General features: G+C 43.1%; 1 protein-coding gene across 1 annotated transcript in view; it reads left to right on the plus strand.

Moving 5' to 3' along the window:
• Col4a4 (collagen type IV alpha 4 chain) overlaps nucleotides 1–25,784 on the plus strand; it is a 118,245-nt gene that overhangs the window by 76,936 nt on the left and 15,525 nt on the right. The window contains exons 35-42 of the mRNA XM_027941922.3: nucleotides 12,266–12,373; nucleotides 12,972–13,079; nucleotides 18,639–18,710; nucleotides 20,125–20,253; nucleotides 20,347–20,460; nucleotides 21,633–21,788; nucleotides 23,554–23,661; nucleotides 24,625–24,633. Of these exons, the coding sequence (XP_027797723.2) occupies nucleotides 12,266–12,373; nucleotides 12,972–13,079; nucleotides 18,639–18,710; nucleotides 20,125–20,253; nucleotides 20,347–20,460; nucleotides 21,633–21,788; nucleotides 23,554–23,661; nucleotides 24,625–24,633 (804 nt within the window). The remainder of the gene's footprint in view (nucleotides 1–12,265; nucleotides 12,374–12,971; nucleotides 13,080–18,638; nucleotides 18,711–20,124; nucleotides 20,254–20,346; nucleotides 20,461–21,632; nucleotides 21,789–23,553; nucleotides 23,662–24,624; nucleotides 24,634–25,784) is intronic.

Below are 25,784 nucleotides of genomic sequence, written 5' to 3' on the forward strand. Positions count from 1 at the left end.
CTACCGACAGCCATGCCTTAGTTCATATAACAGAAGCTATGTCTAAGCTGAACTATTACAGAAAATTTTATTTTCTTTGTTTTTATAACAAATTGAACTTTAAAAGGAAAAAAAAAAAAAGCTATTTGGTGACAAAACCTTCCTGTCCCACAATCCTTTCTTTCCCTTTCATATGAGTCTTTTATCTCTTACACAAACATGTGCATTTAGATAGCACAATATTTTAACTGAAATGTATGACTTAAATATATAGTTGGTGAGGAAAACAGTTTTGCAGTCAGCATTGTGGGGGTTCATAATGATGCCAAAGAAGCTTCTGAGCCGAGGTCTGTCTCTACCCTCACTGCGGTAGCTTTGGATGAGTCCGTTGTCTTCTATGCTCAATTTCCTCAACGGGGCCTGCACATATTACAAGATTGTTCTGAGGATCAAATAAGATACTTTGAAATAAGTTTGGAGACTAAAGATGACTGCACAGTTGTAAAGAGCAGTTATCTTCACCAACAGGCCAGACAAACGTGAGAAGATTTTTCCATGCTCATTGGTACTTTGACGGTAAACCAGGCAGATATACCATTTTATAAGCGCAAAGTAGTCCAAACTGGAGGCCTTTGATATTACCTAGTATTTTAAGTAAAAAATCATGATTCTGAGTTATTTCACACTTAGACTTTTGCAGGATATTTGTGCTAGCCTACTTGGCCTGGTGTCCTGTGATTACTGCCCTGTTTAGTGTTCCCTTTCTTACATGCAGTGACTTCAGCTTAGAATTTTAACATTCTGTGTTATTCACCATCAGAAAGCTTTCCTAAATACGCTTGGGCAAAGCTTGCTTGGATTTGAATGAGCTTAACAAGAAGACACAGATGTGCAGTGTGTCCTGGAGTGATGGTTAGGTTGATCGTCCCCTGTCCCTTTAATTCAGAGAGGAGACACAGAACAGATTCTCAGATACTCTTCGTAACACACCCCAAAGTCTCAGATGGCTTCTTTTTCATCTGGAGCTGACAACAGGGCTGCCATACTTTTCCTGCAGGAATGTTCTTGGGATAAATAAGACAACAAAGAGTGGGGCTGATAGATGTTAAATTCCATCAGGGAGTATGTACAGGCACAGGCTGGTTTGGTGTGTCCTAGTATGTTGCTATGAGTCACTCAGCTACCTCAGATGCAGCGGGTGTGGAGGATGCGGAGTCAAAACACAGACACTGGGAGCTGATGAGAGCAGGCAGGTGGCTACCTTAGCCGACCTCCAGCAAGTTCATTTATTGCAGAAATGAGTGCAGCTGATATTGGGCTCGGGCAGGGTGCATCCTCCAATCTTACACAAGCAAAGCAGCTTATACAACATCTAGAAGCCAATCATCTTATGATTAATGTAACCACATTATGAGGAAGCTCTAAATATTGTTACATGGTGGAAGGCAGATTGGTAGGTTCTTTGTCCCTATGAGAGGGGGCCTTATGAGTTATGGGAAAGAGGCCTTGCCTCTTGGACCCCTGGGAATGCTGACCTCAGTCACTGAGGATGTGGTTTTTCAGAGGGCTCGCTAGAGCAGAGCGCCCATCCTGCAGGTGGGTTTCCTATAGGTTTTTCAAGCACTCTGAGCTGCTTGTAGCTGCTAGCTGCAAACCGAGAGTTACTCCTACATTTCCTCCCTTTTTATTAAATTTGTAGCCAAAGGAGAATCATGATAAGAGAAGAAAAGGAAAGAAAAAGGGAAGAAAAACGGACAGAAGTACAGGTAAAGAGGCGTAAGAAAGAGAAGGGGAAACAAGAACAACATCCAAACCCAGCCCTTTCCTGCAGCTGCCCCTTCCTTGTGGTCCTGCTGTGGCGAGTGGGCAGCTGCTGTTGGCTAGGTCTCTGTTACTTGGGTCTCGATCTGAGCTGGGCGTGGGGAGCAAAGCAGCCATGGGGGCAGGAGACCTCCCTCAGAAGGGGTGAAGGCTCAGGCCCTTGCCCAGCTGCGGGGGTGAGGATCTGTGCCTCACCTCTGTTGGCTCCCAAGTTCTCTCCTGATGGCCCCTCTGCGACTGTGCCTGTCTTAGGTTGTTCCTCCTTGAGGAATCTTACCCGTCTTTGACTAACTGGCCATCCTCCGGGGCCAAACAGGGTGATGTGGAGTGTGCAAGGCATTGCCTCCGAGAGGGTAAGTTCTCTGACTCCTTGGTAACTAATGCCCCTGTGGCCGCCAGCATCTGCCTTAGGATCCCCTCGCCTGCTGGCGGGCCTGGCTCTGGTCACAGGTTTTGGGAAACTCAGGATTCTTCTCCAGGGAGGGCTCAGCTCACGGCACTGGGCGAGAGAGGCTGTGTTTAGAAAGGAAAGAGAGAGGCCATAGAACCAGCAAACAGTAATCGGATGAGAAAAAGGAAGTTGTATTGGGGCAAAGCAGAGAGACAGACGAAAAGTAGAACTGTGACAAGACTCAGGACCTAATCCCTCATAATTGGCCCTTAGTATTTACTTAGATCCGATCCATAGTTGCCATCCACACAGCTGAAGGAGACTCCTTACTCTCCTTTTGACTTTCCTTATATGCATATACTATCATAGCTTTCTTAGTTTCTACTTTGTTGGGCCTTTTTTTGGAAGCATCTTAAAAGAACATACATTAGAACAAGAAGAGCAATGACAATGACAGCAAGGATCCAGTTAGCGGAGTCAATTAAAGCTGACAATTTATCCCATAGCCGTTGTAGAATTGAGGGGTTAAGAATTAGATTTGCTCTGGTTTCATTTAGACTGAGAATCTGGGAATGCAGCATCATAGTGAAATTTCTAAAAGCCATATCCCAAGGTCCCTTAAGTCTATCTACTACTTCAAGTTGAGCTTCTGTTACATTTTTTGCCAAGACAGGGGTTTGACAAATACACAGAAATTGAAGACTACAGGGTACCCTAACATTCAATTGAAGCATATCAATTTTTTCACCAATATGGTCAATCTGTTGTTGTAACATTAAGATACCTTGCAAGTGCAGGTTTAGTCACTCCGGGGTCAGGGCTTTGATGGAGCGCTGCACTACCTGATTAATGGTTGCAGCATTTGTTGTGGACTGGGTCAAAGCTATATCAAGGGCGGTAGCTGCTGTCACCGCAGCGAGGGAGGCAGCTATGATGGCAGCAGTAATCTCCAAATCTCGCCTAACTCTGGAAAGGGAAATATCTTTTGTAAAGTGAACCTCTTGAATGGAGGAGTCATCCTCCATTGGGAACCATAACATGAGGGGTGTTCTCATTAGTGCTGCTGTCTTGATGGAGAAGTTCCAACAATTGGTTAACTCACAATGGGAATTATCACAATTAAGGCAACCATTTTTGTGATTTTAAGTGGAAGTTACAAAGAAGAAGGGTGGCTTAACACATACATGGTCTCGGAGTAGCATGGGTAGCTGAGGGATTATTGAAAGAGCCATTAAACCAAATGGCATCCATGGTGACAATAGGAATGACATCTATACATTTGTAAGCAACACATAACAATTGTCTGCCTAATTGCAAAAAAAACTCCTGTCTTTCTTTTGTATTTTGAGCATTTGTTACCCAATTTCTATGATTTTTTGAAAATTACTGTATTTGTATTTGCTGAAAATTTCATTTCCCATCCACCTCTTAAGTAGGGCTTGAACCAACTGATAAGCTCATCAGAAGGGAAACAGGGCTGGGAAAGGGAGAGACAATCTCTCCAAGATATGGCTTTTAGGGGTATACCTTCACTGGTATTTTAAAATTCCTTCCAAGCACATCGCTGCAGGAAGGGTTGTGGCCAAGAACATGAGTCTCTAGCATTAGAGGGCATGATAGAGACTACTTTTGCTTCTCCCTCTAAGGAGAGTGGCCGATAACCTGTAATGCCTCCCATCCCCGGCTCCCAAAGAGTATCATTGTGAAGGCAAATTGTGGATTTACATAACCTCTCTGCATCAGAAACATTATTAAAAATGGTAAAGGCCCATGTATGGCTAACTGAGGGTGACAAATTCCAAGGGTGCTGTGCTATTGGGTCAGAGGTTACAGGGCATCGAGAAGAAACATTAGTATCGAACAAGAAAGGCAGTACGTTATCATCCAAACCAACAGGTGAGTGGAGCCCCCACCCACCACGTGTGTACTTGCGGGATGATTGACAGAATGATGCATAATAGCATCTAGTGCGTCCTTGTCCGCATTGATGCATGAGAAAGGGAAAGTCCAGTTAAAGTCCCAGCAACAGCATAAGTAGTTTCCACCTGGTTGGGTGTGGTCCTTCTGGCTAGGTGCAGGAGAGCAGCGAGAGCGGCAGTTGCAATTGTGGCTGTGAGGACCATGAGCCTTATGGTGATGTCGGTCTGGGGGGCTCCTGTTGTCCTTCTGAATTTTGTCCTTGGGAAGTATTCTGCAATATTTGAGAGAGAACATGATCATGATCATGATTATATGAGTGTGGATTGCTCTCATGGTTTTTTATTTGCAGTGGCATTGAGTATTTTGCTCACTGGAGGGTTTTTGCCTCTAGGTGGTGCCAGAGGCCATCCATGAGAAGAGAACTGTCCCACAGACAGCCGTCCTTGAGTAACAGCTATCTGCAAAGTAGTTCTCCCTCCATGGGTCATCTTTGAAATGTGCCCATTTTGATCGGACAGGTCAGCATAGAGCCTTGAGTTATCAGGCTGTCAGACAGAGGCCCTTCCTTTTCCATACTCACCTGTTGTGCACTTACCTGTGAGTTGCAAGTTACAATTACACACATAAGCAAGAAGAGGGTACCAGGGCTCTGGTCTCCAGCAGGTGACATGGTCAGAGCTTGATTTGTTAGGGCTTTGATATCACCCAGGTTATCTTGTGTGCCCTCCAGTGGGGATGTTGTGGTGGTCTCTTTCTTTCTTCCAGGCTCAATTTAACATGGACATACTTAAGTTTACCAAAGGAGGGGATGTGAGTGACATCCATTTGCCAAAGTTTATTAGGAGAGAGGCCTCCGGGGTTTACTCCCTGTGGCTGCAGTGGACCAAGTGGCGCCAGAGGAGCACAATTTTTGCAAACTTGAACCAAATGTTACATTGTGTCATAGTAAGGTCAGGAAACAAGGCCTTCAAATTACTTGCAGACATGTGTAACTTAATGTGGAGTATGCCTGCTTGCTCCAGTATGTCTAAAGATATTGTGTTGCAGGAAATAAGTTTATCAACTTGAGTGTTGCCTATGGCAATTAATCCAGGCAGCCCAGCATGGGATCTTACATATGAGATGAGCCATGGATGTTTCCTGTTTTCTGTGAGGTCCTTGAATGTCTGAAGAGCTTGGTCAATAGGCTTACCTGTGGGTCTAAAAACTGCACAGGGAATTGCTTTTGCTACCTGAACAGAGTATTTGCTGTCTGAAAAGATGTTAATGGGAGTATCTATGCTCATAAGGAGTGCCTTTATTATTGCTCTAAGTTCTCCCAACTGTACTGACTCTGAGTGGTGCTCTACATGGAAGATGTCCTGTTCATTGGGAATTTTCAGAATAACACCGAAAGTGTGTGTGTTTGCGTCAGTGAACACACATAGTGCTGATGGTATGGGCTGGGATGTAGAGAATGCATGCTTAGGAGTTGTAATCTCCAAGATTTATAAGGTTTGGAGCATCCTCTCAAGGGGGAGGTGATTATCAATCTGTCCAGGGAAGTCAGACAATAAAGTCTGAAACAGAGTATTATTCTGCAGGAGTGTTGAGACCTCTGTGTGTGTTAATGGCAACACCAAGGTGTCTGGCTCTATGTGAAAAATCTTGTTACAGTAATCTCTTACCTTTAACCCTACCAGAAGTTTACTTTCTAATTTACCTGTGATTTTGTGACATTCACTCCAGGCCAGAGGCATCCAATATAGGGGTCCGTGGGCCGGCCAAATAACACTGAGTGGTGCTCCCAAAATTATTAATATCATCCCCAGAGGGGGTTTTGACTGGTCATATCTATGGGTCTGTAACCTTGAGAGGCTGTCATTGATCATTTGAACAGTCGTCTCTGCTTGAGGGGTTAGCTTTATCTTTGAGGAAGGATCATCTCCCCCCCTTTTTTTTTTAGCAAATCAAATAGAGGGATGAGTGCATCAGGAGGTAAACAAAGGAAAGGCTTGAGCCAGTTAATCTGGCACATAACTGTTGTAGCTCATTAAGTGAGTACTGAGGCCTAATAGTCAGGGTAGGCCTAAGAGGTTGTATTTTTGCAGCAATCTTGTAGCCCAAAAACTCATATGGGGCAGAATGTTGTACTTTGTCAGTGGCTATGCAAAGGCCTAGTATTTGGAGATGGTCCATCAGCTTCTTAAGGCAAATCTGCAATTTGTCAGAATCTGCGTGAACAAGCAAAATGTCATCCATATAATGTATGACCAGGCAATGCTGTATAAGGGGCCTGGTCGCATGAGAGATAAAGAGCTGACATATGGGAGGGGGTGCTATTTTTCATTCCTTGTGGGAGGACTGCCCAGTGATATCTCTGGGCGGGTATCATGGTGTTAGGTTCCCATACTGTGAAAGCGAAAAGGGGTCTGTCCTGGTTTGCTATAGGGATGGAAAAGAAGCAATCCTTGAGGTCTATAGCAACAATAAGATAATTGCTCAGGATGCTGGCGAGATGAAGAATACCTGATTGAAATGTACCTGTCTTTTTCATATGTTTGTAATTGGCCTCAAATCTTGAAGTCATCTATGTTTCCCATTTTTCTTGGGAATTACAAAGATAGGCGTTATCGTGTGAGCTGCTGGAGAGTTCAATATACCCAAGATCTAATTGTTCCTGAACTAGTTGCTTAAGAATTGTTAATTTGGGTTCTAGTATAGGCTACTGTTCCACCCAGATGTGATCTGTGGTGTCCCATTCCAGGGGGATGGGATCAGGTTTAGTAGTCAAGGGAACAGTGGCCTTTAGAATTGGGGGGGCACCCATCTTCCCGATAGCCCTGTCTTATCACGTATCATTATTTCATCATATAAGGCTTTGTCATCATTGGTTATGATAGCATCCATGTCCTCCAGGATGTCCCTATCCCATGGGTGATAGGGACTTCTGCAATCAAGGGATGAAAGGCACTCTTCTCTCCATCCATGTCCTGCCACATGACAGAAGAGATAACTTTCCTAGTGGCCTGGAGCCCACCAATGCCCTGTATACTGGGACTGGGCTATGTCTTCCACTTCTTCATCTTGGATGCTGTATTAGAATCTTTGATGGAAACATCAGGCCCTGTGTCTACTATGCCTTTAACAGGAATATCGTCAAGCATAATGGTCATTCTGGGTTTGGTGTCCAAAATGGGTGGCGTACAGCAAATTTGCAGGCGTCTGTTCCCTCTTATTGGTAGGGCTGAGGGTTGCCCCGAGGGGGAATTTAAAGGCTTGAGTTTGCAGTCCTTTGCCCAGTGATAACCCTTTTTGCATCTAGGGCAAGGTGTCTTGGGGCCAGGGTGGCTGCCATTCTTAGAACAGTACCGTTTAATGTGGCCTGGCTGATTACAGCCCCAGCAAATGGGATGGATCTCCGTTGGGAAGGTCCATTTTCTTGTCTATTAGTAGCTGTTGATAGCAGCTGTTAAAGCCTGAATGGGCCCCGAGGAAGGGGCTACTTCTTTAGTAGCAGAGATCCACTTAAAGAGGGATTCACTGAAGACGGAGGCAATTGCAGTCCTAGTTTCATTTGTAGCCCCCTCCCATGCCAACTGTTTGATTAGCGAATCTTGAACAGGGCCAGGTTGGATAAGCTTCTCAACTGCTTCAATGACTTGGGACAAAAAAGTCAGGAAACCACTCATGGGGACTCTGGATCAGGTTTCTGAAGAGTTCATATTTTGGAGGTATGATGTTTTTAAGACTCTTCAGGGCAATATCTTTAACTTGGTCAAAGTAAATGACATTTCCAATTCTGGATTTTTCTTGAGGGCTCACAAAGGTACCACGACCAATCAACGTGTCTAAAGTGATGGCAATGCATGGGAGAGGTTGTTCCTCGCCATTTGTTCTGCCTTCTCCTTGAAGGAAGCTTTCCACACTAAATATTGTGGACGAGTTAAGCATTCCTTAACTTCTTAACTAGTTAAGAAAGTTCATCCAATCAAAAGATGTTTGTAATTGGGCTGACCATTGCTTTAACACCTCCTCAAAGTAAGGAGAGTCAGGCCCAGACTCAGTAATGCTAGATCTGGTAAAGGAGTAGGCACCCAGGGTCTATTTTCTGCATCGCAACCAAGATTCACTGGGTAGGCAGAAAAGGGGTTACAAGGGGAATATGGGGGTTGATAAGGGGTCGAGGGCCTTAAAGGGTGTCTCTCCTTGGCGCAGGAGTGTAATTCTTTCCATGGATATTTCGGAGCAAGGGAGGTGGACAAGGGAAGAGAGGTTGCCACAGGACACTGTGAAACATCAGGGTCATCCTCTCTTGAGTCATTATCCTCATCTGAATCAATGACACTGGAGGCAGAGGTCTGGAGAGTCCTTATTTTGTCCTCCAAAGAATCATTATGCGTTTGAATGGTATCTTTTGCTGAAGAGCCTTGAAGGCTGGCAATGATGGCTAGAAGGATCGGTATGAAAGAGGCAGGGGGGAATGTGTCCCTCATGGACCTCCTTTTTCCTTGCAGAGTGTAAGACTCTCATCCATATGTTTTCGAGGCCAATCCAAGGTGCTAAAAAGACAGCTTTCTGCCAGAAGTGATCAGGGTCTTTTGGTTTCACTTTAAGTCCACGCTGAGAAAGCAGTGCTTTCAGAGCTGCTAGTTGTGGGACTCGTTGTACAGGGGGAAGGTTGCCCATGATTGGTTACTGGACCTATTAGAGGCCTCCTGGAGTCTCTCAAGTATGAACAAAGTCACACTAAGACAACCACCCATAAGGATCAAGATACCCACAACAGGAGCCCAAGGGGATGATTCAGACATGGAAGCCCCTAGATAGGACAAACAAGAGTGTGTTTAGGATCCAATGTCTTGTGATTAGTGGGGACTTCCTTGACTTGCTAGGTCAAGGCCGTATGTCCATATGGTGTCTCCAGAGCAAAAGAGAAAATCGAGGTTCCAATTTCTGGGAGGATCAATCCCTTATGTGAATTTACCAGGTGAACCAAGGGGAAGGAACAGCCATAGGTGATGCCAACCTTTATGGCAGAGGATGCCTCAACTCAGGAGCCAAGGCTCTACAAGGACAAGGAAAGGGGGTAAGAGAGGGGTTCCTTGCTCACCTTAAAGGAACCGTAAGCACACGGAACAGGGAAGGGGTCCCTACCCGAGGTCAACGGGGTGACCAGCCCCAAGGTGCGCAGCTGGGAGCAGACTTTGGGTGCCAGATGCTGCTGTAGGTCACTCGGCTACCTCAGTTGCAGCGGGTGTGGGGGACACAGAGCTGGTGAGAACAGGCAGGTGGCAGGCCTCAGCCGACCTCCAAGCAAGCTCATTTATTGTGGAAATGAGTACAACTGATATTGGGCTTGGGTAGGGCGAATCCTCCAATCATACACAAGCAAAGCAGCTTATACAACATCTAGAAGCCAATCATCTTATGATTAATGTAACCGCACTATGAGGAAGCTCTAAATATTGTTACGCGGTGGAAGGTAGATTGGTAGGCTCTTTGTCCCTATGAGAGGGGGCCTTATGAGTTGTGGGAATCATGTCCTGAGGCCCTTGCCTCTCGGTTCCCTGGCAATACTGACCTCAGTCACTAAGGATGTGGTTTCTCAGAGGGCTTGCTAGAGCACAGAGCCCCATCCTGCAGGAGTTCCTGTAGGTTTTTCAAGCACTCTGAGCTGCTTACAGCGGCTAGCTGCAAACCGAAAGTTACTCCTACAGTAGTACATAAAGATTACACCCCCATGGGTTTGTGAGTACAGAGCTGAGCTTGTCTACAGATTTGGCCATTGGTTTTCAGCACAGACGATTGTTTCAACCTGCAAACATGAATTAAAGTCCTATATCATGAATAAACACATGAGCAAATAGTCATACTCTTGTAACCAAAGAAATGTCCTTTAAAGTGTCTGAGTGTCATTTTATTCTTACTAAATTGCCAAGAAAATAAGCCAACTAACGAAAGGTCCCCAGTAGAAACATGGTGTGCTCATGGCAATCCGGTTCCAGAGCTGTGGATGAGTGACATGTGGTGGTTGAGTACGTGAGCACCCCACTTCAAACCATAGGGAATCTCCGTCAAGAATCGGATGCTGAATGGTCTATTTAGGAAGACCCCAAGCAGGGCACAGTAGCATGCATTTGCAAATCCCAGCTACTCAGGAGGCTGAGGCAGCAGGATGGCAAGTTTGAGACCAGCCTGGGAAACTTAGCAAAACCCTGCCTCAAAATATTTTTTTTTTAAAAAAAAGGGACTGGAGATGTGGCTCAGTGGTAGAACCCTTGCCTAAGCATGTGGGAGGCCCCAGGTTCAATCCCTAGTACTGCAAAAAATAAATAAATTAATAATAATAATAATAATAGACAAGAGAGGATCTCAGCTTTTCTCTTCAGCAGGTCACTGTCATACATAGGGGACTGTTTCAGATTTTTTAAAATTTAAGAGAAATATCCACTAGTTGCAATCTGTGATATTGGCATGGAACTTGATGTGGACAAACCAACTGTGAAGAACATTACAGGTCCAAGTATGGAATGAGCTAAGATACCATCTCACTCCAGTAAGATTGGCAGCCATTATGAAGTCAAACAACAACAAGTGCTGGCGAGGATGTGGGGAAAAGGGTACACTTGTACATTGCTGGTGGGACTGCAAATTGGTGCAGCCAATTTGGAAAGCAGTATGGAGATTTCTTGGAAAGCTTGGAATGGAGCCACCATTTGACCCAGCTATTCCCCTTCTTGGTCTATTCCCTAAAGACCTAAAAAGAGCATGCTACAGGGACACTGCTACATTGATGTTCATAGCAGCACAATTCACAATAGCAAGACTGTGGAACCAACCTAGATGCCCTTCAATAGACGAATGGATAAAAAAAATGTGGCATTTATACACAATGGAGTATTACTCTGCATTAAAAAATGACAAAATCATAGAATTTGCAGGGAAATGGATGGCATTAGAGCAGATTATGCTAAGTGAAGCTAGCCAATCCCTAAAAAACAAATGCCAAATGTCTTCTTTGATATAAGGAGAGTAACTAAGAACAGAGTAGGGACGAAGAGCATGAGAAGAAGATTAACATTAAACAGGGATGAGAGGTGGGAGGGAAAGGGAGAGAGAAGGGAAATTGCATGGAAATGGAAGGAGACCCTCAGGGTTATACAAAAGTACATACAAGAGGAAGTGAGGGGAAAGGGAAAAATAATACAAGGGGGAGAAATGAATGACAGTAGAGGGGGTAGAGAGAGAAGAGGGGAGGGGAGGGGAGGGGGGATAGTAGAGGATAGGAAAGGCAGCAGAACACAACAGACACTAGTATGGCAATATGTAAATCAATGGATGTGTAACTGATGTGATTCTGCAATCTGTATATGGGGTAAAAATGGGAGTTAATAACCCACTTGAATCAAAGTGTGAAATATGATATATCAAGAACTATGTAATGTTTTGAACAACCAACAATAAAAAATTTAAAAAAAAGAGCATAAGATGATATTAGGAATTGTCATTAATTTTTTGGCTGTGATAATGTTATTTTTGCCATGTAAGAAAATGTTTCAGGCTTAACTTCTCAAGTATTTAGAGTTGGAATTCCATAAAGACTGTGATTTTTTCTTAAACACTTTGGTATTTAAAGAGCCAAAATATCACCCTATTTACCTAGAAATTCTACTCCTAGGAATTTTTCATAAGGAAATAATTGATTAGGAGAAAAATTGAAGGAAGATGTGTAAAGATCAACAGGCATAATAGCAAAGAGTTAGAAATAACTTGAATGTCCAACAGCAGGAGAAAATTAGATTACTTAATTTAATTAACATTAAATCAATAAGCTATCAGCTTTTACAAATGGTAATTAAGAGGACTATGACAAACTTGAAAAATTACTTATAACGGTAATTTAAAAATTCAGAATGTAAAATTGTGGGTATTATTTTCATGTCATATACATACGGAAAACTCTGTTAAGGTGGTTGAATTATGGGCATTTTGCTTTCCATTACTCCTTAATGTAATCTTTCAGCAGAAAAATTTAAATATTAGAAAGTATATAAGATTTAATATAAGATTTAAATATAGAAAAGAATAGCTAGGGGTGCGGTTGGCTATTTAATAGATTCAATGTCTCAAAGACCACCTGCAGCTACTCAGGCTTCCACCTTCCTTCTTTAGGACATGTTGGAGCCCCTGGAGATCAAGGCCTGCCTGGAGTTCAAGGACTGAAAGGACCATCAGGAAAGCCAGGCCTGCCTGGCTCGTTGGGACCACCAGGGTGTCCAGGTACCTTGAAAGGGAAACTTCCTGAGTGCTCCTTATCTCTTGGTGTTTCGAGAGAGTCAGTCTTCACATACCTTAGGGATTGTTACTCATTTTTTGCATGTGGCTCTTCTGATTCCCAGTCTGAGCTTCTAGACAAGGCCACTAAAACTCACCTACTGCTCACCTATGAAGTTGGTCCTTCTAATTGGGTCACTGGGAGTAGCCAAGACAACAGCATGGCACCCGTACCGGGGGTGGTCTGACAAAGGCAGCTCCTTTCCCACTCTCCTCCTGTCACCTGCCACTCACAATGCTGTCCCCGCCCCCTGTTTTGGACCCAAGGCAAACACCACATTTACAGCCCAGCGTTTTAATAATCCATTTCCTGTCAATTCAGGGGAAAGGGGGCAAGTTTAAAATCATAAATGGTAACTTCAGTCATCTTGAAGTGTATCTTCTCCTTCTAAGTTGTTAATTTTTCTCCTTAGAGTTCAGATATCTAGGAAGGAAACTTAGGAAAATATTCCTGGTTACCCAGGAATTAAAAATGTAGATGATTCCCCAGTGAATGTCATCATACATCATTGGGGTGTCTGCAGAACTTCCCTGTTGTCCTCAGGTGATCAGGGGATGCCTGGGCAGAAGGGCCATCCAGGAGAAATGGGAGAGCCTGGGTCCACAGGTCTCTGGGGGGATCCAGGGCTACCAGGACCTCCAGGAATAAAAGGTAAGTCAAAATAGGCCCAGCCCATCAGACAGATCCAGCCCAACAACAGCAGATTCATTAGCACCTCTTGCTCTTCTTCCCACGGGGCCGGAGGCAGTACCCATCTTGACCTTGACCTGCCTCCACCAGGGCATGTCCACAGCAGGGTACAGCCATCTCACTTCTAGGCATCCATCCAGTGTTTTTCACTATGGTCAGTCTACCCTTTTATTCTTACCACAGGACAGTTGAGCTCCTGTTATGCTCTTGATATTGTGTTGGATGCTGGGCCTGCAGTTTTGAGGATCTTGCTACTAGGTTCAAGTTTCAGCCTCCATGGGAGTTGTTATCTAGTAGAAGAGGCTGACATTAAAAATATGTGTAAATAGATATATATTTGCCAATTGTGATAAGAGGAGGGAGGAAAAGACTAAGGTGTTATGGAAAAAGAGTAACCAGTATTCATTATCTTTGTTAGATAAAGAAAAATTGTTCCTGGTGGAAATATTTGGCCTTTTAAAGTAATAGAGGACCAGTGCAAATCTGTAAATAGTATACAATAATATAATGTATTGTTATTAACAGATCTTCATGACTGCTCACGTATCCATGAAGCTTCTATTTTTGAGGTCATTTCGTTTATTTTAGAAAAGGCACTTTTCCATATGTACTTCATGCACACCTTTAGTGTTGTATCCATTACAACGCTAAATATACATTGTATCTATTTGTTTGCTTAGAGGCTTTTCTTACCAAATAGATGATTTTTTAAAAGCAAGACCTTTTTTTATATTTTTGGTACCCAGTAGAGACCTATTTAAAAAAAAGTATTTGGTTGGCAGTATGAGTAAACAAATAGACAAACGCAAGACTCTGCCCCTGAGTTAGTAGCAGTGAGGTTGAAGGTCAAAGCTTTACCTGCTGACTTCCTGCAGGGAAGCTTTGGGTCTCCTCCAGCTCCTCTCCCACCTGCCTTCTGCTCACTGACTTACACATACACTGAATGTTAGTAAAGTAGAAAGGGCCTCCTCTCAGGAAAGTGGACACCACCAGTTCTAGGATTAACCATTTTATTGTTTTGAAAATCCAAATTCTGTTCTTCCATCTTTTCTCCTCTTCATTTATGGAATAGCTTCCAAATAATTCCAAATTTTCAGCGAGTGGTAGTGTGGTATGTATTCCCTGGGGCAAGACTGCACAAGGAAGCTATTTTGATGCATTGATACAAGTTGTGTATTTCTACACGGCAAAATAAATTGACAAGGAAGGCTCCCGGTCACTGGACAACTTGACACTCTTCTGCCTCTTCGTTGACATTTTCAGTAATGGGAGGTCCAGAGATTGGTGACGAATTTAGGGTTTCAAACAAAATGATAATACTGTTTATTAATTTATTCTAATTTGTTATACATGACACAGAATGCATTTCAATTCATAGTACACAAATGGAGCACCATTTCTCATTTCTCTGGTGGTACACAAGGTAGAGTCCCACCATTCGTTTCTTCATACATGTACTTGGGGGTAATCATGTCCGTCTGATTTCACCATCTTTCCTACCTCATGCCCCCTCCCGTCCCCTATAGCCCTTATGGGGTATTCCTTGATTATTTTTGTGTTTATGTCTGTAAAGAAGTTTAAAAGAAAGAAAACACTTCCCATTATTAACCACTTCTACCAAATTCCCACTCCTTCCTACTCTCATAATATATACCCAGTGTCACCAAAATGACAAGACTCATGCTACTGTTGTTGATTCTTTTTTACCTTGATTTAGTTTGCATTTATCACACAACTTCAACATCACATGTCACTAAAAGACTAATAGCTGATGAATTGATCCATAACAAATCTTCATGAGAAGTAATCTCTGAAATCGGTGAGTCTGTTAGAGGAGACAGTGAGGGGTGACGGGAGCAGCTGCAGTGGTGCTTCCTGGCCATGTAGTGACACTGTTTCACTGCTGACAGCCCAGGGAACCATTGTCTAAACAAAACAAAGCAGTGAAATACATTCCTAAAGGTTAAAACAGCTACAGTGCAAACCCACAGTTGCAGTCGATCACGCTGATATCAAAATGAACCACACTCCGGCAGAAACACTTTGAACTGAGAAACTAAATATTTGAAGTATGTTCTAAATAAGTCAGGGGGACTGATTATCTTGTTTGAACAAACCAGCTGCTGAACTCAAAGTTGTTTGCTCTGCTAGAACAGGCCATATGGATTTGGAGTCCTGCTTGTGTTCAATCAGATTTAAACTTTAACTTAAGCATATGCTAAAAGTGGCTTGATTCCGAGATTTAAATTTTTGAGTACATATTCCCTCTAAAACACCCCATTTTGGGATGGGGTATGAATGTAAAGTTGTCATGATGGAAACCTAAAGAGAATTATTTGTAGACTAACAACATTATAAAGAGTGTGGATTGGGTATTCTGGCTTGTGGCAAGTACATGCATTTCACTTTTAAAAAGCATTCTGAAGTGTCCTTTGTCAGGAAAGCAATACTATGTGCCTTGGGGTAGAAATGTCCCTCCTTTTTACAGCTAGATTGTTACCCTCCTGCCCACCCCTGCAGCACTCACCACACCGATGTCATTGCCTGTTTGTTCTGTCACAACAGGTATTATTTCTCTCTTGCTTCCCACCTTCCCATCAGTATGTCATGAGACACATTTGGTTGCTGAAGCTCGGTGCAGTAGGAAACCTTATCTGTGCCCTCAGAAGACATTCCTACATGTGATGAATTTCTTTAAATTTTTTTTTAAATCTCATTGCAGTATTATTTTTGATAAGAGTATTCAAGTTTCTTCAGTCATTACCCATAGTCATGAAATTCCCTCCTTCCCATCAGCTGGGTGGCCAGCTCTCCCTTTGTGCCTGGGATTGGAGGGTTATGTTAGGGTGTGGAACGTCTGGTATTACCCTGAGGAAAGTCCCAGGCTAGCAGGGAAACACTGGACACCCTATTAGAAATGTAAACCAGTAGCAGGCTCCTGGGGTGCTGACTTTTCAGGCTTGAGAACAAAAATATAACCTGAGAGTGGGAATCCAGTCACAAAGAGGGGGCTGGCTAGGACAGATGGTGGCCAACTGTGCGAGAGCGGAGATGAGGTTTACTGGCTAGAGGAAGAGCACCCTGTATAGTGAGTGCAACTCAATGCAGCCTTAAATGATGGCTGTTAAGCAAAAGGACAGGACCATCAGAGAGGTGAATAAAAATTCCTCATTACCCAGGAATGTGCTTTGTTAGCCTAATTGCCTCTCATCTGCACTGTATATATTTTATGCATGAACAACTTTCTGATTTAGAGATGGGATGGATAAAAAGCTTTCAGTCAAAAGGAAAAATTACCCTTAAAACCCTACCCAGATGTAGCTGCATTCAATTTAGAAAGATAACATTAGGTCAGATAAGGGTCGGCCAGTTCAACAATGGCAAGGGGCTGGGCTGTGACAACAACGTGGGATCTGGATGTGTTGATGTGACAATGGAGAGTTGGCAGAGGCTGGGACATTCCACCCTTAGCCAAGTCCCCCAAGCCATCAATCTCAGTGGTGAAAGCTGGAGATCAAAACACATGGAAATAGCAAAGTGGTCTCAAAAAATTTATTATCATTTCAGATAGATTGCAACAAATATCCAGATTTGGCAGATGAAGAAGGTCATTGTGTTCTTTTGGTGCAAACTTGAAATATTGGCTCATAAAACAGGAAAGAGGATTGGAAAATAAACTAAGCCAGAGCTGGTTAAAAATGGTTAGGAATAAGAGATCAAGGGAAAATAAAGATGCATTCCCATTTTTTCGGTGCCAGAGAATATAACTCACTTGAATCCATCTAATGTTGAGATCTTAAAAAGAGAAAAACAACTGTCTGTTTCAAGTACTGGGATAAATAGAAAGGAGGGGACTAACTGCCACTCTCCAGTAAGAAGTCCTCAGAGGGAGGGCCTGCTTTAATGGACAGATAATAATCAGCACTCAACTTATGTACGTACAAATGGATTCCTCCAGGATCTCCAAATCATACGTATCCTATAAATGTATCAAAGAAAGAAGTGACAAGCAAATAGAAAGTCTAGGCCACTTTTTAAAAATGTGGTTTCCTCTCACCTGTTCAATCCCTTGACCTCCTTGGTCCACATTTTCTCATTAATGCAGTCATTCAACAAACACTTATGAACACCTACTGTGTGCCAGAAAATATACCAAGTGTGGGGGCAGAAAGACTAATAGGACCTGGCCTTACACCCTGATTGACCCTTAGGTGGGGAGACTGTCCTACGGCCCTGCACAGGTGTAGTTGATCAGGGCACCCCATGTAGGTTCACAGGTGGAGGCGACGGTGCTTGTGTATGTTCAGTTATATAAACTGAGGGGTGTTATTGTCCCAAATTTGAGAGATGAGTTCTCTATACTAAGTGAATGGCTGGTTGTATGTGGAGTTGCTTAGTATTGGGTGAGAAAGAACAGGATGGGGAGAAAATGGATGGAAGCTCCACCAATGGAATAGGCAGGTGACCAGATGTGGCCAGGCCCTGAGGAGAAGCCTGTCTTCCCAGTCATCAGTGGGGTAAGACATGAGGGGTGGCATTCGGCGGGGCTCAGCCCTGGGGCAGTGCTCTGTGGTACTGGTCACTTGCCCTTCCTCTCACTTTTCTTCTCCATCCTTTCTGCCCTTTCTTCTTCTTCCTCTTCCAACTCTATGCTGGGCAGTTAGGAAACTTGCATTTGAAAAGATACCCCTCCAGGGGAGGTCAGACACACTCAAACTGTGTTGGTGGAAAATCTTAAGGAAAACGCGTCCACTGGAAGAGCTCAGTGATGGCCGAAGTGAAGCTTGGCTGGTAGATTCTGCTGTAAGGACTGTATGGATGCCCGACAGAAGGTTCTGAGAGATGGCTCTGGCATCTCTGGGATAATGTCTAATTTCAGAGCCTGGAGATTTTGATGATCATCATGAAGTAAATTTGGTTGTTGTGAAAAGGAGTCAGAATGGTTTTGAAAGAACTGGTTACAAAAAAAAAAAAAGCTACAGACAAATCTGACCTGCAGGCCTGTTGTTCCAGAGCAGCAATGCTTAAAATAAAGCCAGGGAGGACGCATATGCCCCATTGTCCCATAGTGGCCAGATACCCTGTTGACTTTTTTATAGCATGACTGGGCAGGAGGACCTTCGGATCCTGGTTGGAAAGGCCAAGCCCTGGAGGTAGGAGGCATGTATTGGCTCCCATCCAGTCTCTTTCCTCATTTAGAATGATTTTGTTGTCATTAACTCAAAGATTACTTCCTACACCAAGAGCCAGTAATTCTGGACTGCAGCTGATCATGATATGGTTATAACCCGACAGGGTGCCTTAAAACCAAGGAAACATGTTAAGCTGTTGTGCTACAAACCTGCAAATGAATGTGTTAAGTAACCATCGCCCGGAGGAGTCCTACCCTGATAATGACCTTCAGAGTGTGAGATGTCCACCTTGCTCTATGCCCTCTGCTGGGCAGTGTTGGGGCAGTGACTAAGGTTGGTATTAGGGGCTGCTCTTGCCCTCCGTACACAGGGCTGGTGTGTTTTTCAGGTCCTTCGGGGTCTCCTGGCCTGGACGGTTTGCATGGTTTGAAGGGTCAGAAAGGAAGCAAAGGTGCCTCAGGTAAGATTAAAAAACCATCTTCAGGAATCCGAGCTTCTGTGGGTGGCCTTGAGATTAAGTGGAACCCTCCTGGGTAGTTTCTCACTCCATAAGATTTGGGAGTGAAACTGAAAATCTGTCATAGCTGAGAGAGACACAGTATGAGAGCTATTTCTAGGGCTGAGGATGACATATAAAAGGATTTAAGAAAATCTACTTCAGAAAGGAGGTTAGTAATGCCTTGTGTTGGTCTTATTTTGTTTCTCCACTAAAAATAACTGCCTACGTGGGGCTGATTACAAAGTACTGTGAATAACAAACAAAGTCTGGGCTTTTTAAAAAAAAATTATATAATTTTAACTACAGCAGTGTCTCATACAGCCATGTGGATCTAATTAGCACTTTTAACATTCCTTTACTGCCATGACTAAAACAAAGAATCAAACAAACAAAAAACATTACCTGAACTATTTGCTGTTATTTTGGATATCACAGAGAGGCTGATCTTCAACAGCTGTGTTTTAGATTGTTCCTCTCATATCATACACATTGGTTGTGTCAGTTTGTCAGAAAAAAAGTATAATCAAAGTATAATTGAAACTGTAACTCAGCATGTAGATTTGAGAGACTATGGGGAAAGGCGACTTGTGCTGCTAAGTGTTTTGGAGAGACAACACCTTTATTTATTGTAAAAATTGAAAAGTAGTTTAAGGGCAGGGTTGTGGCTCAATGTTAGAGCACTTACCTAGCATGTGTGAGGCACATCGAATATAAATAAATAAAATAAAGGTTCACCAGCAACTAAAAATATATTTAAAAACGGAGAAAAAAAGAAAAGCAATTTATGTCACTTGTATTTAGTGGCTCTTCCAAATAGCCTAATTAGATCTGTGTCTCTTCCAGGAAATCAATGATGTGCTCCCTTCTCACTGAGAAACTCCATACTACCATAGTTCTCATTAGATGTCACCTTCCATTCAAATTTCAAAGAAGTTTATCCATATTTATTTATTTATTTATTTTAGTTGTCAATGGATCTTTATTTTATTTATTTATATGTGGTGCTGAGAATTTAACCCAGTGCCTCACACATGCTAAGCAAGCACTCTACCACTGAGATAAAACCCCAGCCCCATAATTACTTATTATTGCACCTCATTTGGTTTTGCTTTGTCCTTTGTAAAGGTTGGAAGGTTAGTATTCTCACTCACCTATTCTTTTTTTTTTTTTTAATCTGGGAAATAACCATAAAAGAAATCAAATTTGTGGTTGACCAGTGTGTTGGGTCATTAGAGAAAATGATGATCCAGGTCACCATTTAGAAGTACCATTGCAGCCAGAGGTTGGTCTCTGCAGAACCAGCCACTTTTAGGAAGTGGTTCCTTGTCAAGGACAAGTAAGATCAGGACATATTCATGCTGTTTTCCCTATTAAGGTTTACATGAAATGGGCCCACCCGGTCCAGTGGGACTCCCTGGGCTAAAAGGGGAGACAGGAGACCCTGGAAGCCCAGGAATTTCTCCTCCTGGCCTTTTTGGTGAAAAAGGTCTCCCAGGTCCCCCAGGTAAGAAGCAGCATGTTTTAGTCCCTTTTTAAGTCATTAATTCAAAACCTTTCAAATGCAATGAGGCTAATGTGTAAACATGTGCTTACGCAGGGAGACCCGGACCACCTGGTCCAGCAGGCGTTCCAGGAAGACCTCCTAAGGGTGACATTCCTGACCCAGGTCCACCTGGAGATCAGGGACCTCCTGGCCCTGATGGTGCAAGAGGTATGACAGCATCATGGTGAAGGATGGGACTTCTCCCTTCATTAGATGCAACCAGCTCAGCAGGGCTCTAGGATGAGAGAATGGCAGAGCACAAGCACCTAGGCAGTCCGATCAACGGGACCTACTTGGGTGGGATTGTGGATATTGGACTTATTCAGGCCCAGAATGTAGGTCCCTTCACTCTTCTGTGTCAGTCCTATCAGGTACCTCTGCCCAGGCACAAACTGATGCAGAGTAAGCATTTCTCATTACTAGCATGATGCTGCCCATGAGTCTTCAGAAGTGCCCAGTAGGAGGGAAATACATGCTCCTTGTTGGTTTCTACCACCTGTCAACTGGCCCAGAGTGGCAGGACCCCGGCCTCTTGTACACCCAGAAATGTTTCCTTATGGGCATCTAACAGTGCATATTGTTCCTCTCGTCATTTAACAGGGATGAGCTCGGGCAGTGTAAGCCTTTGGAAGTTATTATTAACTGACAAAGTTGGTTGGCTCAGTCTCATGGCTTGCCCAGTGCCGACAGCCACATTCATGCTCCCTGCTAGAGCTATTCTACACACAGATCCGCCATCTTGGAATCTTTAGGATTTAGTGAAGGTGGAACTGTGTGCTGATAAAAATAAAAGCAAGAAAAACTGCTAAGAAATATAGAAACAAAGTGGAGAAAGAATTTGGGTTGATTTTTTTCCTATTTGCAGACACTAATTTTCAAATAGGATTATAATTTGAATATTCCTTTTGTATCAATTGATGTGATATTTTGTCAAAAGCCTATCTATTCACCTGTCTGCCAGTCTATCCATCCATCCATCCATCCGTCCACCTACTCACCCATTCTTCCATCCATCCATCCATCCATCCATCCATCCAATTAAAGTAGTGAGATAATAATACAAAGTCCATAAAATGATATTTCCAAAAGGAATGGCCTTGAAAGGGAAGAAGATTTTGCTTAGATTCATTTTGTCTGACAGTTACTAACCCATTATCTACACCATTTCTCAGCTTGGGTTCCAAGAGACACAATCTGCATTTCATTTCTGACAAAATATTGACTTTCTTATTCTTCTAACCCCCTGTATCCCTTGCTTGCAAATCATTAGATTACTTTTCTTAAGTTTTCAGGTAGCCACCTTTGTCTTTGAAACATTTTTGCCTTCTTCCTGTGGTCAGGTGCACCCGGGCCTCCAGGACCTCCTGGGAGTGTTGACTGCCTGAGAGGGGAACCAGGTGACTGTGGTCTGCCAGGGCCACCGGGGCCACCAGGTCCCCCAGGCCCTCCAGGGTGCCAGGGTGTTCCAGGATGTGATGGAAAAGAGGGCCAAAAAGGTATGAATACAAGCTGTTCCTTCAGTGGTATGTGAAGGGTTTCCATCTCTTACTCTTGAGGGTCTGGGGTATCATCCTTCCATGGTGTCATTCCTATTTCTTGTGGAAACAGGGAGTATATTTCAAAAGTGTCCTTACTTCCCCCCAAAGTCTCCAAGTTTGGGTACCATTTGGACATGTAAAAATAAAAAAATACAAGTCTCTCTTTAGTCACTCCTAGACCATAACCAAGCAATGGGAATATAATTATAAGTCACAGGCATAATTTAAAGTATTTATAATCATGAATTCAGTATGAAATTATCAATGAGATAACACAGCTGATTGTGCAACCCTAGTAATTTTCTGCATGAAGCTGCTGTTCCTGCCTTTGAAGTCGGTTGTGTACTTTACACATTTAGCACAACCCAGTTTGGACTGGCCATATTTCAAACGCTCAGCAGACAGCACCTATATGTGGTTAGTTGCTTTTATGAAAATTTCAGAGAACTACTAAGTTCATAGAACTTTTTTTTTGTTGAAAAAGGACCACTAATGATTATACATTTTAACTCCTTTATTGCATAAATAATGAAGCCTGATATCAGAAGAGCATCTACTCATGTTGGCCAAGGGACCCAATAGCTAGCACCTTGCCTTATTTCTGACACAAATGTGAAGCATGGCAAAGATTAGGGCAGAGGGAAGATCAAAACCACCATGAGGGTAGTGCAAATGGCACCTGTGAAATTGTGCAGTGCACGTCTATACAGCAACCCTCTTCATCTGTATTAGCAATAAAATCAATTTCAGATGATGTGGCTCTTATCTGCAAGTATGTGGGTTTCCAATTATTGGACATCAGAATTGGACAGACATGTTCTAATCATGCAGAAGAAAGAGGAGGGGGGCTGGCTGACACTCTTCTTCCCCAGCTATTACTCTGCAGAATGAATCTCCACCTGGACATAAACTCTAGGCCCAGGGAAACAGCAGGCCACGTAAATCATGGTGACCAGCCCAAGGATCTGCAGGGAATTAGGAGTATTGGTGGAAGCAGCAAGTGTGCTTCTTCACTTCCTTCCCAGAGGGCATGGGGCAGACAGAGCTCCATTGTGGAGAAGACCAGGGGCTCCTTCAGTTTACTTTAACCACGTGAGCAGTGGGTTTCAGACACCACAGGAATGCAGCAGTCGCAGATTTAAACAGCCCACTCTCCACTCTCATTCAGTGCTGTTTCCCAATGGAGGACGGACATTCACACCATAATCAGGCTCAGCGCTCTGAACCAGGAGCCCAGAGGGAACTGCTGGGCTTTGGCTGGGATTCCAGAGAGGGCCTCTCTGAGGAGATGGGGCCTGGCCTGAAATCTAAGAAACAAGAGGACTTGATGGAAGGGGAAGAATTGAGCCATTGGAGGTTCCAGAATTAAGAAAGTGTCAAGAGGGAGATAGGACCCCCAGCTGGGGGCACCTGGCTCCTCAACATCAAACCTCTCTCCCTTTTTTCCCTGGGTTCAATCATCTGACTGATACCAGGTAAAGTTCAGGGTCACAGGCTTCTCATTCTCCTTCAGTTTCATCTTGGTCGTGGACATGTCCTCCTTCATCCTTCTCACTGACCACTGTGTTCCCTTCAGACAGGCAGCTCTTGGCCTTCCTATGGACAGACATGAGGCTGATCTCTACTCTGGGACCCTCTCTTGGAGTGGGTGTCTAAAGTCAATCAAATGTCATTGTCTTCATATTGCTTCATTCTAGTGCCCTCATTTTTACATTTATTTTAGGACCAATGGGGTTTCCAGGGCCTCCAGGGCCACCTGGTCTTCTGGGGCCATCTGGAGAGAAGGGTTTACCTGGACCTCCAGGTAGAAAAGGGCCCACAGGTCCTCCAGGTAAGCTTCTCATGCATGGCCATCCCTTGAGCAACCTAAACTGTACTGACAGTCATCATTCAGAAAGTAGTTAACTATTCTGAAATTAAGCCCTTCTGATACAGCTATTCTCAGGCTGTATCATGAAGACTCATGTTTGATAGACTAATCTTTTTAATCAAAATGAGTGAGTTCAAAAATTAAGAGATGTTGTTATATACACTATTTCTAAGCAAACATATGCTCCTTCTCACAAAAGGCAAAGATGGATTTGATTACTGTTTGTTGGGATTGTATATTCATTACCTTTCCATGGGTTTCACCCGGTGTTCTATTTAACTACTTCCTATAAAGTGCATTAGTTCCTTTGAAGGTTAAAGGCTATTTAATTTAACTCTATAGAGTGAAACAGATGTGTGCCTGTGAAGCTGGCAGGAGTAATGTCTTTCAAGAGTCTGGGTCAAGATCAAGCAACGTAGTGGTAACTCATAATATTCTTCAGTCTCCGAAAAAGGCACTCTAGAGAACAGATAAAGGGCATCTTAGTACAAAGATGGTGGACTTGCACTTGGTTTATTTTTATATTCCCTTTCTGTGCATAGCCTATGAAATTTGGCAAATTAGTACAGAATTTTCAAAAGGTTTTTAAATGGAGAGAATTCCTATCCACATTAATTCAGGGCACACTTGCCGTAAGAAATCAACCAGAATTTTATATTTCTCCAGAGAGTTGCATTTCAAGTCTTTCTAGAGATGAAAACTCCATTAGTACAGAATCATAGCTACTCCTGCCAGTCACATTGATGTGGACATTTTCATGTAAATAAGATGCTGTCACTCTGCTTGTCATTGATGCTGTCCCAAATTATTATTTATGTTCTCAAACAATCTTTGTCATTTTTGTCCTAATTCACAAATTTAAAATCTCTTTCCACCATGTGAAAATCTTCACGCGGCCTCGTTTTTGGCTTCGAATCCCTCCAGGTCCCAGAGGTAAGCACGGCTGTGCAATTGATCATTTCTCCTCAGTCTGCTTTCTCTGTCATTTTGCTGTATTTGTGAAATAAGCCGATCCATTGTTATGGAGGGGTGCTGTAACTCTCTCAGGGTTCAATGCTTTGCTTCCGTGTTGCAGACATAGTGACCTCCTATTAGAGCATCCTAATGTCTCCAGCCCTGTGGTGGCCAAGGCAATGTCACATGCTCCACTTGTATTGTTTTCCACGGGCACTAAGTATGAGTGCTCCCTCCCTCAAATTCCAAAGCATGTGCTCATGTAAATTCCTTTGCTGGATTTTACAATATAAATGTACAGAACATCCCTAAAATAAGTAGTGTGGACATTATTAAAAGACGGGCCCTTGCCAGCCAATGAGGTACTGTGACAAGCCTTTCTTGTCATACCCTGGAGTCCCTTTTCAAGAACCACACTTCTTTGTGTTATAAAGAAAGTATTCATGGGCTGGGGATGTGGCTCAAGCGGTAGCGCGCTCGCCTGGCATGCGTGCGGCCCGGGTTCGATCCTCAGCACCACATACAAACAAAGATGTTGTGTCCAACGAAAACTAAAAAATAAACATTAAAAAATTCTCTCTCTCTCTCTTTAAAAAAAAGTATTCACTTATGACATAAAAACAAAATATATTTGTGTGTAAGAGAGTCTGGCACTTTCAAAGAGAATGCAAAGTGTTTCTCAAAAGAAAAAAAGAAAAATCGTGAATGTTTGCATTTACTCTTTCCAGGCATCTGTTATAAACCCTAATGAAAATCGCCCTGAATACAGATGCTATATATTATTTTTAGGGTCCTTAGAAGAGACACCTTGGTCCCTTTCTTTCAGCATCTGGTTTATTCAAAAGTAAAATAATATTTAAGTCTTGCTATTTTAAATGCTAATATTTAAAAATCATAGCCATACATTTAATGGGTTTTCATTTCAGTTCTCTCTCTGTGGTGATTGTATGTAGAAATTCATTAGCAGATAACATCAAAATTCTAAATCTAAAATACCAGCCAAGTCTCCATCCCCCAACCACCCATGAAAGGCCCAAGATGATTCAGGGAAAATCAGAAATGTTCCCATGCATCTTCCCCAAATCACTCATAGTGGAAAAGCCAAGTTTTACATTAAACTAGACAGATTG

Source organism: Marmota flaviventris, chromosome 11 (genome assembly GCF_047511675.1).
Source record: "Marmota flaviventris isolate mMarFla1 chromosome 11, mMarFla1.hap1, whole genome shotgun sequence".
NCBI lineage: Eukaryota > Metazoa > Chordata > Mammalia > Rodentia > Sciuridae > Marmota > Marmota flaviventris.